At 35.1% G+C, this 18630-nt stretch overlaps 3 protein-coding genes across 5 annotated transcripts; 2 read left to right on the top strand and 1 right to left on the bottom strand.

Moving 5' to 3' along the window:
- Positions 1 to 151: 151 nt before the first annotated feature.
- zgc:162608 (uncharacterized protein LOC100037332 homolog) lies at positions 152 to 2248 on the top strand. The gene is made up of 3 exons (XM_058745499.1): positions 152 to 371; positions 461 to 554; positions 1272 to 2248. Exons 1-3 carry the CDS (start codon positions 323 to 325, stop codon positions 2062 to 2064), a joined length of 936 nt encoding a protein of 311 aa, XP_058601482.1. The 5' UTR covers positions 152 to 322; the 3' UTR covers positions 2065 to 2248.
- A 294-nt stretch (positions 2249 to 2542) lies between these two features.
- LOC131520929 (zona pellucida-like domain-containing protein 1) lies at positions 2543 to 13188 on the bottom strand. The gene is made up of 11 exons (XM_058745495.1): positions 13061 to 13188; positions 6452 to 6561; positions 6143 to 6369; positions 5272 to 5462; positions 5130 to 5202; positions 4947 to 5044; positions 4769 to 4852; positions 4504 to 4675; positions 4299 to 4407; positions 4140 to 4169; positions 2543 to 3467 (listed from the first exon to the last, which is right to left on the bottom strand). The coding sequence occupies exons 2-11, from the start codon at positions 6543 to 6545 to the stop codon at positions 3310 to 3312; spliced, it is 1236 nt and encodes a 411-aa protein (XP_058601478.1). The 5' UTR covers positions 6546 to 6561; positions 13061 to 13188; the 3' UTR covers positions 2543 to 3309.
- laynb (layilin b) lies at positions 12557 to 17563 on the top strand. Of its 3 annotated transcripts, none has more exons than XM_058745497.1 (7): positions 12557 to 12705; positions 13751 to 14039; positions 14887 to 15044; positions 15184 to 15231; positions 15982 to 16068; positions 16183 to 16297; positions 16413 to 17563. In XM_058745497.1, exons 1-7 carry the CDS (start codon positions 12639 to 12641, stop codon positions 16717 to 16719), a joined length of 1071 nt encoding a protein of 356 aa, XP_058601480.1. In that variant the 5' UTR covers positions 12557 to 12638; the 3' UTR covers positions 16720 to 17563. The 3 variants fall into 3 exon arrangements, with proteins under 3 accessions (XP_058601480.1, XP_058601481.1, XP_058601479.1); XM_058745498.1 differs by lacking the exon at positions 12557 to 12705 and adding an exon at positions 12931 to 13233 and having other exon boundaries at positions 16195 to 16297; XM_058745496.1 differs by lacking the exon at positions 12557 to 12705 and adding an exon at positions 12933 to 13233.
- Positions 17564 to 18630: the final 1067 nt, after the last annotated feature.

Below are 18630 nucleotides of genomic sequence, written 5' to 3'. Positions count from 1 at the left end.
ATTTGAAGAGGCCAATCTGCAAAATACCTTTAGGTTCCGAGGGCCTATCGTTATCAAACTGACCCTCCACGTGGTATGTGTTGACACAGATGAAGAGCAGGACAACCTCTGATAAGGGACTGCTTTAAATGTGGACCCTGAGAAGAAATTCTCATTTTCTCATCAACAGGTAAGAGCCAAATGTCCACTTAAATAGAATAATTAATTGATGAGGTGTAAATTGTCCTCTTTAAAAATATTGTCAATCAATAACATTTAAATGAATGGATCTAAATACTTAAATCTTCTTTCTGTTTTTTAGAATAATCTTCAGTAAAAAAATATGAATCTGCGGTTTGTTACGCTGGCTTTGGTCTTTGCTACCACAACAGGTTTGTTGCTTCTTCAAGTTCATTTCCTCTAAAATGGGGATTATTATTATTATTTTACATTGATCTAATGCAACCATCCTCCCTTTCAGCATTTCCACTCAATGATGAGATCAGTCGAGAAGCGTGGAGTTTGCAGAGAGACAATCAGGCTACTGACAAAAAAATGTCTGCCAAAGATTCAAAGTAAGTTCACTCTTATAGTAGTGTTGATTAACAGGCACAATAACTTGATACTCATTTATTTTGATAATTTATTTTGATATTTATTAAAAATTAAATTCATACATGCCATGTCTTGAATATATCACTTTTGTGATGAGCATGTTTTTAATTTCTAAATTAAAATTAATTTTGATATTTTTTTGGAGACATGAAGTCAAAATGTAGCACTTGTGATATAACGAAGAAAAACACCTTGAATGGAAAACCTTATTATGTAGTTTGACATAATATTGTATTATTATTTCTTAGGGTGAAAAAAAAACATTTTAACAAAACTGCTTATTAATATTTTAAAAAAAAACTTTTGTCATGTCATGTAGTGCAACCCACAAAAATTCAAGATATTTATGAATCAATAATTAATATTTATTAAAAATACTTTTCAACTTGAAAATTACATTTAAAAATGTCTTTGAAAATAATGAAAATAGGTGTACACTCATATGTTTTCAGGGTGTATGGAAAATGTCACTTCTTTTTTACTTGATGGTCATACCACTTGACATTTAAATTGAAACTTTTCTTGAAAGGTTTATAAAGGTTTCTTAAACCAAATGAACTAGCAAGAAAACAAAAATTACATTTTGAATAACTTGCCACAAACTAGTTTTTTCTTTTCTTTAACATGGACATTCTAGTCTTTGTCCAAATCATTGACCCCCTGATGCTATTTTGCAGTGGTGTGTGGAAGAACCAGGTGGTGAGCAGTGATCTTTACTCCCAAGACTCTCACAACCCCATGGCGGCTGAATTGAGACGAAAGCTGAGTATGGAGTCTGAGCGCCTGAGGGCTCGCCTAAAGCAGGAGCTTTCTGAGCTGAGGGAGAGACTATCTCCTTACCCCAGCCACCCAAAACACACCATGGCCAATATCAAGGAGTTCCTCACCCCCTTCACTAAGCAGCTCCAGACGGCTCTCCAGTCCAACACTCAGGAACTCTGTGAGAAACTCAGTCTGAACCTCCAGGACCTGAACCCAGAGGAAGCCACACTCTACCAGGAGGCAGTGCAGAGGATCACACTAGCTCTGGATGAAAGCCACCAGAAAAGGACAGCAGCCTTTGAGGACTTTAAAACAAAAGCATTTGAGGCTGTAGAGGAAGAACGAGACAGCAGCGGAAAGGAGCTTTGGGAGGAAGTCACTGCCAGACTGGGACAGGAAGTGTGTACCTTCAGTTTAGAGGTACAAGGGAAGGTGGCGGCACTCAAGATAGCTTTGGCAGGCCATCTTGCCTCGGCACAGCCTCCAAGGGATGTGATGACTTCAAAAGTGGATCAGTTCTGCCAGAATTCCTCAGCTAGGAATCAACAGTTTATTTCTAACTTAGACCAACAGATGATCGCTCTACAAGAAAACCAGAGCCATGGTGAGTCAGCTGGTTTCCATCAGACAAACATAGAGTCCATACAGGAGGATTTCTCAACCAGACTCACAGCCCTATTACAAGATATCGTACACACTCTAAATTAAACAACACACCAACATTCCAATCAGAAATGCAAATGTAATGTACTGTAAATAATAGCTTTTATGTTCGGATTGTACATTGTGAACTGTAACTTTTGAAGAACAATATTGTTGTTTGTACAGTTTTCAGAAAGAACCTTATGTAAAGTTCAGTGAAATACATTGAAGTGAAAGACAGAACAGAAAAGCGTTCTGCCTTTTACTGAAGATATTTTGTGTAATGTGTATATATGTTTCATAAACCTGTAAATAAAAAAGTTCAATTTGTACATATTTGAAATGAATTTATGTTGTCCATTGACTACTGCCTCAACTACAGTATATGAATAAAAATTATTTCTAAATAAATCACATCTAAACAACTGTGATATTACAGGAAGCAGCAAGTCATTGGCTAATACAGAGGTTTTCAAACTGGGGTCCATAGAACATTTGAAAAATTATACACAAAGAAAACTGTTCTAAACTACTTTAAACTATAACAGAAGACTTTTTGAAATATTTTTTTTAGGGCTGTCAAAGTTAAACTTGTTTTTGAAATGCAATCATTTTTAACACAAAATATAAAAAGCTTTTTACAAATACATTTTAATTTAATTAAAAATAATATTTTATACTAAATTCTTCTCTAATAGTCAGTAGAAAACTTTCCAGATATTATTTGAAAATTTACTTTGCTTATAATACAGTCAAACTAAAAGCCAATTATTTAATTGTTGGAAAACAACATCGTCTTTATAATATCAAACTTAATATTTCTCACACAATATAAATGGTTCTTTATACATGATAAAATATAGCTGCCTTTATATTTCAAGAAGAGGGTCTTTCGATCTAGGTCCTGGCATCAAAAAGTTTGAAAACCCCTGAGCTAATGTGTAGAAGAAGCAATGTGTAATCAAAATATTACAAAAGGATTTCATCCACAGTTTGTTCCTCTCAATAATTCAGCTGTGCCTACATACCTCTTACAGTATAATTCAGCTAACATACATTTAAAACATATGAAACAATGTCAATAGCAGTATTTGCATTTACATGAGAGAATTAAGCATTTGAGTTTTCTTCCAAGCGCATGATGACTAGACTACACAGTGCTGTCTAAATAGATTAAAATATGTTAAATAGGCATTATGCAAAGCGGTTCTTTGCTGGTTTGTGCAGATGCTGTGATGTGATCAGACGTCTTATCGGTATATCAAATTAAGCTTCATTCAACGCAAAACAGATGGTGAGTTGATGGATCTCTTAGTGGAAAGCCCGAGGCAGAGCACCGGCCCAGCAAAACCTCTTCAGCACAAACCATCCAGCCATAACCAGCAACACAGCACCTCCGGTGGCAAAAATGACCCCCACCACCACTCCAGCCAGGTTCATATTGTCCCTGTTTAACGGCTCACTGCCTCCTGATTCACAAGACAAACAAATAGTTGCTGTCAACATATGGCACTGTGCTGTTAGTGTCTATTTATCTTTAAGTATTTTCATCTGAATTTCAGTTACATCAAAGTGCAATATTTAATCTTTTAAATACTGTTCTATTACATAATTAATAATTATTTGATATTTCACTATTTTGTTTTTCATTTTACTATTTAGTATGTATGCAGCTTTTATGACCTATTATTTTTAAATAAAATGCTATACAATGCTACTTTTTATAATACTATTTGTATCATGTTTAAAATACTTTTTATACTTTATATATTTTTCATAATTATAACTATGCAAAAGGTGATTAAAATGGTATACCAATGGTTTAAAATATATTTTTATACATTTTCTACTATTTCTTTTTTTAATTTGACTATATTAACAATTAGTATGTATGCAACTTTTATGACCTTATTAATTTTTAATTTTGTATTTTCTAACAGAATTTTAAATTACCTATGAAAAATAATGATTAAAATTGTATACAGATTGTTTAAAATATTAAATACATATTACATAAATTTTATATTTTTATAAATCATATGTATGCAGCTTTAAAGGCCTTTTTGGGGGTATTCTAACACCATTTAAAATGAACTAGGCAATATTTTGATTGAAGTAAAGTTTCAAAAAGAATCTCATACCAGAGGCCAATGCAGAGGGAACATCATTCTCTACAGGATCAAAAAGAGAGTAGTAAGGCATCTCAAAATCGCTCTTATTTGGAATTCAGTATGTTTGACAATAAGCTGGGTCTCAGACTGGTCTCATTCTGGATTCATGTGTGTATGTGACTGACTTACTCAGGGCTGCGGTGTACAGAGGACCCACAGACACTGTGGCAGAATCTTTAGCTGGCGATCCATAAGGTTCTAGGGCCCTTCGCCTTCGTGTTCTGGTAGAGTTGCAAGACTGTACAAGTAAAATAAGTAAAATGATAATTGGATGATATTTTCAGTAGTAGTATTCCAATCAATCCATTCTATTCAAACAGTAAAAGACTCCTACATCAAGAAGTTCTTGGCACTTGTTCGGTTCACAGAGTCGCAGTATGCAGTGCAGGTATAGAGTAGACATTTCTTGATTACGGTGCTCCACAAAGCGGAAGGCTTCAAATGAAAATCTGGAAAATTTGGAGCGGCCATTATAAAGCACTGTTGTCCGGTTCTCTACCACGCATCTGTGATGAAACAATAGAGAAACATTGATGTACTAGCACACACATCAACAACTAAGAGTCAAATTTAGCGATATGAGCAATAAAGGAACTCACCCTGTGAAAAAGCTGTGCTGTTTGTGGTTGGTGTGATTATAAGGTGATGGGGTTGCAAAACAGTGGTCCAGCAAAAGATGAAAACTGAAAAAGGCAGAAAAGTTGTATTTCATTTCACAATAAAAACCCTTAAGAAGCATGCAATTCACTGCCCAAGAGAAAAGTGCAGTGTTCTTACTTTCCAGTGAGATTGGCAGCTTTTACTTCAACATAGACTTTACTGCGCAGCTCCAATCCAGTAGGCGGAACCACCAATGGGCTATTAAAATATGTGTTCTGAAACAGAAATAATCAAAAATATCTTTAAAATGGTACATATTTTCAATTCAGAGTGAAGAATTCAAGACAAATCCCCACTTACATTGAAGACTCCCATGCTGAGAGTGTCAATGAAAGTACCATTGTTGTCTCTAGTGGCCACTGACACTGATGACCTGCATGAAGAATATTAACCAAGTCATACTGCCATTGGTGAAGTATGCAGTGAATGTCTGAATACTCACGCTACAATCTGAGTGTTGTTGATGAGATATTCCAGCGGGTAACGGCAAGAGAAGTGGTAGTAGAGGTCTGTGGAGTAACTGATGACGCCCTCTGAGGAGCTGGGCGTATCAATGTATCCTGTGATAATGACGGACTGAATGCTGGAGAACATGCTGAATGGACCAGAGGAGCTGGGCACCTCATCCACAATCTAAAAATGTCCACATTGAAATTCAGTAAAGTGCTATACAAAAATGCAATACATTTAAAACTAGTTTTACATTTTTAAAATACATTTTTATTGTTATTTATAATTTTTTTTAAATAATTGTAATATATATTTAAAATTTTTATTTGATTATTTTCTACATTTTACCATTTTTTAAAAATATGTATATAGTTTCAAGACATTTTAAAACATTTTGTATTAATTTAAAAAAAAAAACGTTTTTATACTTTATATAATTATTATTGTATTTGTATACTGTATTTAAAAGTTTTCAGATTTTTTAAATTTAAGCTGTTTTTATGACCTTATTCATTTTTGTATTTTCTAATACAATTTAAAATGATCTAGAAAAAATGTGATTAAAATGGTATACAAATAGTTAAAAATACACATATATTTTAAACATTTCCTGACAAGTTTTACTTTTGTTTTACTATTTTTTTATGATTATATGCATGCAACTTTTATGGCCTTATTTTTTACACCATTTATAACGAACTAGGCAAAAGGATAAAAATGTTTTTTTTAGCATTTTAATGACCGTAGTCATTTTTATTTTGTGTTTTTAAAAATTTATTTGCCACACCACAACTGTGATTTAAAAAAAAAAAAGTTTGAAAGCTTGAAGATTGATGAGACATAAATGTCCTTTTTCTTCCCACCTGCAGAGACTGTCTACATGGGTTCTCCTGGCTGTGGTTGACTGGCAGATGGTAGCGGACGACAGGTGGGTTGACAGTGATATCAATGATGCCCTTGCACTGGGCATTACTGCGCTCCCCGTTCAGGGCCAGGCCGTTGGGGTCAAAGCCTGCCCACTCAGCGGTGCACAGGTTTACCTCCAGAGTGATCATGTTGGCGCCACAGTCTACCATCAGATCATTGTTGTCTAACCAAAAAGAGAGGAGTTAATGTTGAGGAAATTTCAGAGAATGGAGGATTGTCTCACATCTGGAAGGTCAGAGACTCACCTGGGACCCTGTTAAACACTGCGGAGCAGTTATAGGCCGAGTGAACCGGCTGCAGGACGAGAGCCAGTGCACAGAAGCAGAGCCACAGCATCATTCCTGCTACAGAGCAACTGCAGAACATGACTAAAAGTCAAATCATCCAATATTACAACCTTAACTTCTGTTACAGTTATAATCATGATGAAAGTAATTACTTTGAATGTACTGTGTTGTTTTTTTAACATTTAAGAGAAAAAAGCAGTAGAGATCAGTATACAGTATACCATACCTGTTTAGCTCTCAGTCAAGGGAACGGACACTATTTGAGAAAGGTGATGAGATGTTTCTTATATAGTGTTGGACCCCAGGCGTAATTCAGGTGCAGGGAGTGTCTCATCCCTCCTCCTAAATTACCGTACAGTTCCTTCCCACATTATAAAATTAATCCTCTGCTTATAATAAACGTCCTTGAATACAGTGACAATGAGATTTGATGCATATCCAAGAGACACCAGTTTTGATTTTTAGACAAGCCAAATAAATAAAGACTGATAAAGTTGTGATTATGACCACAAACATATAAAAGACATATGTTAATAGATTTATATTAGCATTATTCTACAATCAAAAGCATTTTTACCATTGATTTTTATATTTTTTATGTGTAAAGTACTATTAGAATCAGTTTTAGGATTCATTATGTATAAGCTGGAAACTATTGACATCTATAAATGCATTAATTAAATCTGCTTATCCTGTTGGCTATTACAGTCGTTTGAAATTTTGTTTGTTGATTGTTTTAAAAGGGAGTAAAAGTTTCTGAGCAACGTTTACTTGTACAAATTAATGCAGGTTTATTGTAAGACTGGTGTTTTTGTTATATTGCTGTAAATTACATGAAAAAACATATCTTTAAACTTTGTTGTCTGTGTTAACCAACAGTAAAAACTGTACAGAGCTTTGATTTGTCTATTTTTGTCCAATTGAGAATGTATTTTTTTCCCTCTGTAACAGTATTACATGTCAAAGCCTTAGAACGTAAATTAAGAGTCTATTGTGTATAAATCATTTGAAACATAAAATGTTGCATCATCTCCTGGGAATAGAACATTATGAATACAAGAAATGTGATAATGTGCCACAAGGTATGAAACACAGAGCACCAAAAATAGCCTTTGTTCGTCTGGCTCGCATGCAAGCATCTATTGTGTTGTGAGAGCTGCTAGATCAAGACACCCCTGCTGAAGGCTAAAGGGTCAGTTTTGACTGAGTGACGGTGATATCTGACAAAGAACTTTGAATGAAGCACATACACTTCTTTGTGCCAAAAAGCCCGTTGGTGTGAGAACATATTTCACATTATGCTTGGATGCGTCACACCTTGATGCTTTTCTGTTCTTGTCCACTGGAAGTCAGTGAAAGCAATCTAGATCCCTGTGTTCTTCAGTCTTATTCTCAGTTTAGATGAATTCATGTGACTGCAGAGATCACTAAATCTGCTTTGGAGAGGTTGTAAAATGCATAGTGTGACGGATGAGAATCATACTTGTTCAAGAAGTCAAACAACCTGCACAGTCAGATATGGACAGAATTGACAGAATCCTAACTGTGGGTACGTTTTGTAATTTATAAGCCATAATTGATAAATGTATAGGGCAACAACTTCACATTCTGATTTCATCCTTTAACTGCAGGATCAATATTTTAGCCAGACCGAAAACACAAAGAAAACAGAGAGCAGAGAACAGAAAGAAAAACATAAAGAGAACGAAGCAGACAAATTTGTCACTGCGTCCTGTATCTCATGTTCCAGCAAAATAGCATTATATTGTAATTTAATCATATTTTGTGGATGAAAAAATAGTGGATATCAAATTAATTTAAGATTAATCTTAATTTCTGTAAAAAGATATACTGGGAATTCACACACAGTGCGGGAACACCATTGCAAAGAACAGAACTCTGTTGTCAAATCATGATTTATGATTCCTTTATGATTGATGGCCTAATGCTATGTAAGAAATCTGTACAATACAATGCTTGCAAATTTTACAACTGGGGAAAAAAAAAAAAATCGAGGAAAGCGTTTGAAAGGATGACAACTGTTACAGCATTAGAGTATGAATGAAGGACAGGAACGGTTGAGCATCTTCAGAACAAAAAGTAATACAATAGTAGGCCTACTAGTACAATACTACCACCTGCTGGTTCCAAAAAATATATATATATTTACATATAAAAATACATTTTTGTTCTGTCCGTCCTGCATTAATACCAAATACATTTGGCCTATAGACCTTATTCAGGTTAGACAACATACAGTGTTGCCAACCTAGCAATTACATTTAGCAACTTCTCAGATTACCCTAGCAACTTTTTCTTCCAAAAGCACCTAGCAACAGCTATTTTTAAAATTTATTTGGCAACTTTTGATAAGTGACTCCATCCAAATTACACAAAAAGAGGAAACCATGCCTAGCAGTACACACATCACGTGAATTAAATTAGCTGCTATTTGCAATTGTTCAATTTAATAATAGTAATAATAATCATTTATTAATTGTTCATTTATGATACACTTTGTTAGTAGCTTGTACAAGCAATTGCTGCTTACACTGTAAGAAAAATGGAAAAGATACAATTATTTTTCCAGGACATTACCCATTATCCATTGTAACCCTGTAACCCCAAAAAACAAAGCGTAATTTACAATGCAGGTAAAACTCTTTCATATTAACATAGTAAATCGTGGCCTATTTTCACAGACTTTTCTTAGAATGTAGCATACTAGCTAACTACTAATACACTACTTAAAGCATAATTGTTGAGAATGTGCAGTATAACTAGTTTACTAGCTATTAAAAAAACTTAATTTGTAATCATACAAAAATGTGTCAAATCATACAAACAAATCTAAATTAACATAAAATATAGTTTGACATAAAATAGAGATTTGATGTTGTGACATTTGTTCTCCAGCTGAACGCACGGTATCCCTCAGCCTCGTTTTCATTTCCGTCAAAGTCAAATATGGTGCTTCCCTAACTATTATCTTGCCTATGGTTCGAGCGCAAAATAAGGAGACCGAATATTGATCTTAAACAGAAAAATATAACCCAACTGGTGAGTCTCCAATCGCTTTCACATTTTTTAACAGATGTTGTAGTTCAATCCATTGTCAAACTGCATGGTTTCTTCTCAAACTCCTCTCTTAGTAATTACAAAAGGCAGTCTGTAGGCCTGTTAAGTACTCGTATCTGGCTGCGGCAATAACTTTCCTGCATCCAGGTTATAGAAAATTCATTGCATTTGGTGAGATAAACTTTAATGTCCATTCTATATGCATGTGCAATAAATATGCATGCAGCAGCAACCACACAAGGTGACACAAGCTGAACATACCTAAACAAATTGTACAAGTTGCATGCTACTGTAGATTATGTGAAAAAAGCATAACCTTGAAAATGCCAAGAAGGCATTCTCTCAAAATAGTCATTATTCAGGTATACACAACTAGTTCCAGTCCCAAAATTTGAATGGTCAAACAGCTTTTCTAGTGTGCTTACATACAGGTTACACTGTTACGGCAAGACTTTATAAACAATTCACTGAATCGTTCATTCAGTCAGCCCATTAAAAGACACTGATTCTGGAAAAGCATTCTATTATACTTCCTATTTCTCTAATATCTTTCTATGACAGAAATAGTGAGAGTAGTATTAGCATCTAGTAATGAGTGAGTCATTGAATCATTCACTAAAACAAAACCATTTCATTTAGGTAAAAAACAACAAGTATGTTGCTTGGAGGTACGCTACGATTCTGCTGTGGCGTAGAAAAAATAGGAAAATTAAAATTCTGTCATTAATTACTCACCATCATGGCGTTTTAACCCTCAAGACCTTCGTTCATCTTTGGAACACAAATTAAGATATTTTGATGAAATATGAGAGCTTCATTGGTTCATTTCTTCTCTTCCATATCAGTCTTTGACACGTTCAGGGCAGTATACCACTACGCATGCGAAATTATTGAATAAAGTCGTTATTTTTGTTTTCTTTGCACACAAAAACTATTCTCGTAAATTATGGTTGAACCACTGATGTCACGTGGCCTATTTTATCGATGTCCTTTCAGGGCCTTGAACGTGGTAGTTGTTTTCCTGTCTATGCAGGGTCAGAAAGCTCTCAGATTTCATCAAAAAATATCTTAATTTGTGTTCCGAAGATGAATAAAGGTCTTACTTTTTATTTTTTGCATTTAATGACAGAATTTGCATTTTTGGGTGAACTATCCCTTTAACTGGCATGAAATGTAAAAGCTTTTAATAGAACAATGTAGATTTAAATACGTATGCAATAAACAATGAAAAAATCCTCGCAATTGTGCTCTTTTTCAAAAGGTTTCAATACAAAATTCAAGCATACGTTCAGAAGTGGTTCTTAAAAGAAGTGACTTGTGCCTAATCAAAGGGACATGACAGACTACATTCAGTGAGGAGGGGCAATGAGTCCGGGCAGCCTGCCAGAGATCAGCACAAACAAACTATACATGCAATGCCACTGGCCTGATGGCCTCACCCTTATTTCTCCAAAACCTCATGACATCTGCAGGATCTGTTCATAATACCCTACAAAGATTTCACTGCATATATGATTACACAGTAGGAGGTTGCCTCTTCCAAGAATTTAACCCATGTTGTAATTGGGCCTCTTATAACTGTCACAAACACCAGAAAAGTTTTTACTGTTTATATTTCCCAGCTTAAGCTGTTTAATGAATTTATTTTCTTTGTCGGGTCAAGGGGAAAATGTCTGGAAATAAAAAAGGACAAAAAAATAAACCACAAAGATGAAGAGGAAACAGGCTGTTGAAAAACTGTGTGCTTCCTTTCCTGACTGGCTTCCTATTCCTGAGGATAGTGTGCGTCTGACTGTGAGCTGGCAGGGTCAACAGCAGCGACTGAGCTCCTTTGACTTGCACAGACCAGTCAACCTCATAAAAAGTCATCTTATTTCCTCTGCCAGTTTGCTAGTGAGCCAAACAAAATTGGTCCCTCTGCACTACATGTCTCTGAACAGATTTTATATGAACTGTAAACCACAGTGATTACACAAAGATTGTCATGTATTAGTGATACAGGAAAAGCACAAAACATTGTTAAAAGATAATGCACATGATTACTTTTCACCTATATCCTGCAACATATTTAACATACAAAAGTCAAAGCTCTACAAAATAAAAACAAAACAACAATTTCACAATTTAAAGATTGTGTAACAGTATAAGAGTAGTTCACCCAAAAATAAACTCTCACTCTAAGGTTGTCCAAGATGAGTTTGTTTCTTCATCTGAACAGATTGGAGAAATTTAGCATCACATTACCTCTGCAGTGAATGGATTTTAAAACCCGTTTCCGCCACTGAATGAAAAAATTAAAAAGGTAATTGCGACTTTTTATATCTCATAATTGCGTGACATTAACTCGCAATTGCGAGTTAAAAAGTCATAATTGTGAGATATAATCTTGCAGTTCTGAGAAATAAAGTCAGTATTGTGAGATATCAATTGTGAGCACTCAATTTTGTGAAAAAAAAGTCAGAATTGTGAGATAAAAAGTCGCAATAACCTTTTTTTGTTTTTTATTCAGTGGCAGCCGGAAACGGGCTTCCATAAATGGGTGCCATCAGAATGAGAGAACAAAAACATTTCAATTCACAAATAAATCACACAACTAAAGTCCATTAATATATTATGAAGTGAAAAGCTGCTTGTTTGTAATAAACTTCCATCATTAAGCCTTTTTTAAATGTAAAACCTTTGCTAAAAAACAAGTCCTCTATCCATAATATTGCTTTCTCCAGTGAGAGAGTCATATTGCCTGAATCAGGAGAGAAATATGCAGATCAAGCAGTCCAAGGTGGGAGGTGAGGTGAGAGGACAACGGGGGATGAACTTTTCCCACTGGAGGAAGTGTTATTATGGATTATGGATGGTATTTTGACCAGTTTAATGTTAAAACACTTTACTAATGGATTTTTTTTAAAAATACAAACATGCAGCTTTTCACTTCACAAGACATTAATTGATATACCGGAGTTGTGTGGATTACTTGTGGATTATTGTGAGGTTTTTATCAGCTGTTTGAACTCTGGTTCTGACGGCACCCATTCACTGCAGAGGATCCGTTTGGTGAACAAGAGTTGTAATGCTAAATTTCTCCAAACTCATTCCAATGAAGAAACCAACTCATCTACATTTCGGATGGCCTGAGGGTGAGTAAACTGTAGCAAATTTAAATTTCTGGGTGAACTATTCCTTTAAATGAAAATCGCACACTAAGCACACATACATTTATGTGAAAAAATTTTATATGCATTTGTATACTTATATAATTATTATTATATGCATTTGTATAATCTTTTATACATTTGTTAATTAATTTAATTTTACACATTTGTTAACTAATTTAAGTCTGCGAACAAACACAAAAAATGCATTGTAGAAAAGTACTTTTTAAAGTTCGCACGTAATGAGTGGGAGAGCAAAAACAGCTCCAACAGTTTGTGCTAGCATGCGCTTTCATTCGGACACTCAAGCTGCCTTTCTCGAGTCACAGCGAAAACTTGCCTGCGTTTGTTTCGTCTGACAGCGGGACGTTTTGCTTGGATCTAGAAAGAGTCGTGTCGGGTCGTGGCAATCGCACACCCATTGAAACTATGTAGAGATGGAGTTCATGAAACTGATCGGAACTGTTTTGGCAGTTTGTTTCCATCCCTGCTGCGCATCAAGCGCGTTCGGTGGTGAGTTTGTGCTTATTTATCTAAAATGTCGGTTCATTCACGGCGATATGGCAAATGATCTTACTCCCTTAGATTTTTTATGCATCTTAAATGCACAAAACTTAACAATAATAGTCTAATAATACGATTGCTTCGGGTAAGAGACGTGCAGTCTTTTTAAATAAAGGTTTCTGAAGCTTTTGTGTTGCAGAACCATATTCAACGAATATACGCGTCCGGTGATGCAGCAAACGTTTAACCACGGAGTTCTCTTTGTGTACAGTGGTGTGTTTATGTACAGTTTTCGGGTTTTATATTTGGGTCACAGCTGTTTTTTAGTCGGGGAGGATATGGCTGATGATTGTCGCACACATGACTTTGCTTGAGAGGATTTTCCGCCTGACAGTTTGTGGAAGTTCTCCTGGTTTGCTCGCCTCGTACATGTCACTGTGCCAACTTTCCTATAACGGTTCCTACAATGTTTCCATAATAGTGCTTTAGGTTCAACATCAGGGCTTTTTGGTGATGTGGTTTGCAGATCACAGGATATGCCGGAGAGGGACAGAGAAGCCCTGCTATAAGATCACAAGCTTCCAGGACAGCAGGCTCAGGGCGAGCTTTCAGGCAGCCAGACAGAAATGCAGGGAGGATGATGGAGAGCTGCTCAGCATTGAGACTGAGAATGAGCAGCGTCTGGTGGAGAGATTTGTTCTGGAGCTCAGGGCCTCTGATGGAGACTTCTGGATTGGGCTACGCAGAAGCCCACAATATAATGCTGATTGTTCATCACAGTATTACTGGTTGGATTACAGTCAGGCCACATTCAGGTAGGATATTTTCAGTAATAACATCCTGAAATATTCTGACAACTGATTGAATTAAAATTAAAATTCTTTCATCGTTTCCTCATCCTCATGTCATTCCTGTGACGACTTTTCTTCACAAAATGGCCACAAAAACTTCATAAAAGTGGTCTACATACCAGTGTTGTTGGTATTGTTAATTACTAAAACTCCATACTACCAAAATAATTTTTGGTAATTGCAATAAAGCTGAAATAAAATAAAATATACATATATAATAAAATATACATAAATTAGAAATGTCACCTTGGCAAGTAACTGAAATAAGTTGTAGTATTAAAATGAATAAAATGGAAATAAAAAAAAGTATAGAAATATTTTTTTTTTAAATGACAAAACCACATAAAATTACTAAAACTTAAAATGAAAACTGTAAATGTAAAAATGAAAGCTATTTGAAAGTCTTCTGAATCATGATGGTAAGTAAATGATGACAACATTTTCATTTTTGGTGATTGTTCTTTCAGTGAAAGCAAAATACTAAAATGTGAATGCGTATAGAATAGAAATATGTAAAAAAAAAAAAAAAAAATACAAAAGGACAACATAATTATTCAAACTTAAACTAAAATGAAAGCTGACAGCGTAAAAGTAAAAGCTAATTGAAAATAAAAATTAAAACTACTGTAAATACTATAATAGTATATAAATAATGTTATTTTTTCAATTGATGTATTCTATATTCTAAGTCTTCTGACTCATGAAGGCAAGTAAATGATGACAGAATTGTAATTTTTTGGTGAACTTTTAAGTGAAAGCAAAATAGTAAATTTGATACAGAATTTTCACATACAGTCTGTTGTGTTTCCAGGAACTGGCTGGTGACGGAGCCCTCGTGTGGCCTTGATCAGTGTGTGGCGCTATTCTACAGGCCCTCATCTTCTGCTGGCCAGAAGGAGCACAACCTGTTCAAGTGGACTGACTACAACTGCAATTCCAAGAATAATTTCATCTGCAAGTACTCAGATGGTAGGCTTTTGCTTGTTAATCTTAGCTGTCACATTTAGATATTTAATAGGCAACAAATCTGAGACAAGCATCTTTAGTGTCAACATATTATGTAAGAGGACCTCAAATGTAAACTGTGCTGCCTCCTGTATGTGTTTAGAGAAGCATCCTGTCCCCACTCCAGCAGGAAATATCACCACACTCACAGGTAAACAAATCCTTAAGCTTTATCTGCTGCATTTACTACTTTTTCCTGACACAATAATGGTTCTAATAATCTTGTTTTACTTAATATATATTCATATGAGAGTGTCTAAATTATTGTGAGATATTAGTGTTTTTATAGTACCTATAATTTTTATAGTACTTTTAATTACAGATTAAACAAAATTATAGCCCACATAATTAGAAGATTAAAGGGATAGTTCCCCAAAAAGTGTAAATCCTTTTCAGAAATTGATATAATGATGAAATAAAATAAATATTAGACGAAAAACTAAAGCTAAATAGAAATGTTAAAATAAAAATCAGTAGACAAAAGTATAAAATTAAAAAGACAAAAGCTTAAAAAATATTAAAATAAAAGGTAATTCAAAATATTGATACATAATATAATAGTATATAAATACTACTAAGATAATACAAATACTAAAATAATAATTTAAATTTAATTACATGGGGAAAACAATAACATTCTGCTAAAATTAGCTAAATTATATACAGAATTATATAGGTTTAAAAGGGCAAGAGGATGTGTGTAAATAAGGACAGAATTTAAATTTTGGGTTGATTTATTAGTTTAAAATGACAAATAATAATGCTTATGATGACCTCTAGTGGTGGAAGTGGAATTATACTTTTGCTCACAGTAGTCAAGCTCAAAATCAATAATAGGTCAATCATCAAGGTCAAACACCATAAAAGCTTATTTATCATTCACAGTGATTCTTGTTTTTAGGTACTGATGACCTGACTCTGGTGCCAAAGCAGCCGCCCATTACAGTGGACAATGACAGGAGAAAAACTGAACTCTCCGAGTCATCAGGTGTTTTTTTTTTAGAAAAGAATGGTCAATTGAATAACCAATGGTTGAATATCTATCTATCTATAAATGTGTGATTATCTTCTGAATATTACATTTTTATGGACTTTGTCTTAGTTTCTATTTCAGATGACGCTAATATTTACTACATCCTCCTCGCCACTCTGCCTGTAATGCTGCTGCTGATATTGGTGGTGTCGGGGGTTTTCTGTTTCAGAGTCATGTCGAAGAGGTATGTAACACACTGCAAACTTTTTTTTTTAATCATTTCTTAGTTTGTTATTCTCTATGAACTATTTTGTCTGTCAGCCTGCCATATAAAATACTCTCTGACTGTGTCTTTGCAGGAGAAAAGAACAGAATGAAATCTATGCTGTGCCAGGACAGTGGGTGCGTCCAGTAGCTCCAAAAAGTCAGACTGATTACAAACACACCGACAAATTCAACCAGTCTGGAGCTCATCTGGAGTACATGAGCTCTGAAATTAACAGAACATTTAGTGTGACGTCCACAATCAGTCAGTTTGAGGACTATGAGAACGTCCCGAGCCACCCCACGCAGTGCGGTTTTGTCACTAATGACATCTACGAGACCTGCCGGAGCTCCTCGGCGGTAGAGGCCGGATGGGTGGACAATGACATCTATGGATACTAAAACACTATACAGTGCGTATACTGACTGGTAAAGTCTCTCCCCCCAGTAGTATGGCTGGTTCTCCCACCATGTTTGATCTCATCTCGTCTGTATGTCTGCTCTTTGATGTGCACTATGTGACCCGGTGGGGAAGCCAGTGGGGGTCTAATGCAGGGGTGTACAGATTCCCATAACTGACTATACAAAGAAGCATAAAGGTGTCATCGGCTTGTGAGAGCTTCCTCTGTGGAAGCTGGCATCCTGGAACGGGACCTTCCATTTGAAAATTCACAAAACAGTGCGCTGACCTCTCAGCCCATCTCAACAACATCCTTCTGTGTCTCTGAGAATGGCCTCTCTAAAGGATACCTACTGGTTTTTAAAGACTGGGTATTTGCTTTGTAAGCTCTTGTGTAAAAACAGAATTAAAGGATTTGTACGTATAAAACATTATTGTAACATATTGAATGTATTTTGCTTTTGGGTATCAAACTATGAGCAGAAAGATAAATAATGAGTTTCTCTGTATTCGGATTGTAAATGATGTTGTCTTTCCTTATAATAATAATAATAATAATAATCCTTGTCAAGTTATTTGGACTTATTCTTGAACACAGAATAGCTTTTAATGGATGCATTTGTGTTTTTAATCGACACTCCTGGAGAACATGGAAATGTCTGGGAATTTTAAAATCAGGCCTGGAAAGGGAGAATGTATATTTTTATAGTGAATATACATTTTTCTAGTTAGTTATACTTAACTAATTGGTAAGAACATGACTGCAAAAGACCTGATGCAATGTAACTCTAACAAACGATTTTATTGAATTGTATTTGATAAGGAATAAACGGTTTTGAAATCTCATTCAGTGGCCTTTGTCATGCTGAGAATAGATCTCTACCTCTTCCATATAGTCAAATGTCACTGCTGCATGCTTGTAGCTTCTCATCGGGTTCAATGACTAATTTTCCAATCCATTCTGTTATTTCACATTTTGTACCCTTTTAGTGACTGCGTCACTGTCAATTTATTGCAAATATTTTGAGCTAAACGCGATTCTTTGGAAATGCATTATTATTCAGCTGAGTTCCCTGACGTAATCAGAGCTGTAAGAAGCAGTGAAGTGTTTTTTTTTTTAGACCTGAGTGACTGCAGTGCAGCATGTGACCGTCAGATGTCGCCATATGATAGGCCACCTAAAACTGAATTACGTGCAGCTTTGAGGACATATTTGTTGCACTTATGTCATGGAGGTGTTTAAATTACATTTTCCAATACAAATCATGCACCGTCTGTAATGCGTTTCTATGCTTACATACTCTTTAATAAACAAGTCATTCATATCAACTGTTGTATAAATTGTTGAGTAGGCCTACTGCACAATGCCGCTCTCGCTCAGTTGATTCTTCCAAGACACATTTAATGTTTGTAACAAAATTCTGCTTTATATGATGATTATGTAATTGAACAAATATGTGCCACGCCTGCTTTGATGTCTACAGAGTTGGGTTGCAAACACTTGACTTTTAGTAGTGCCCTAGATGTCAAAATGTGATTATTTAAAACAGGGGTTTTCATACTGGGGTCCAGGGACCTCCAGGAGACCGCAAGGGGGTTCGTGGAAGTGTTTAGAAAAAATAAATAAAATAAAATAAATAAATAAATATATATATATATATACATATATATATATATAAGTAGCCTAAATATATTCAAATAAAGAAAAATACAGTCAAACCAAAATTTATTCAGACACCTTCAACATTTCTCACATTATCACAGTTTTTCACTATAGTTTAGAAAATGGCAATAGAATATGACAAGAACTGAAGAGTTAAACTGTGTCAGAACAAATTCATCTTGGTAATGCCACCCTTCTGTTAGACCAGGGGTCACCAGACACGGTCCTGGAGAGTTTAGCTAGCCTCCAA

The sequence above is a fragment of the Onychostoma macrolepis genome, chromosome 15 (genome assembly GCF_012432095.1).
Source record: "Onychostoma macrolepis isolate SWU-2019 chromosome 15, ASM1243209v1, whole genome shotgun sequence".
In the NCBI taxonomy this organism is placed as follows: domain Eukaryota; kingdom Metazoa; phylum Chordata; class Actinopteri; order Cypriniformes; family Cyprinidae; genus Onychostoma; species Onychostoma macrolepis.
The sequence above is the reverse complement of the archived record's forward strand: the minus strand, read 5'-3'. Positions and strand labels throughout refer to the sequence as shown.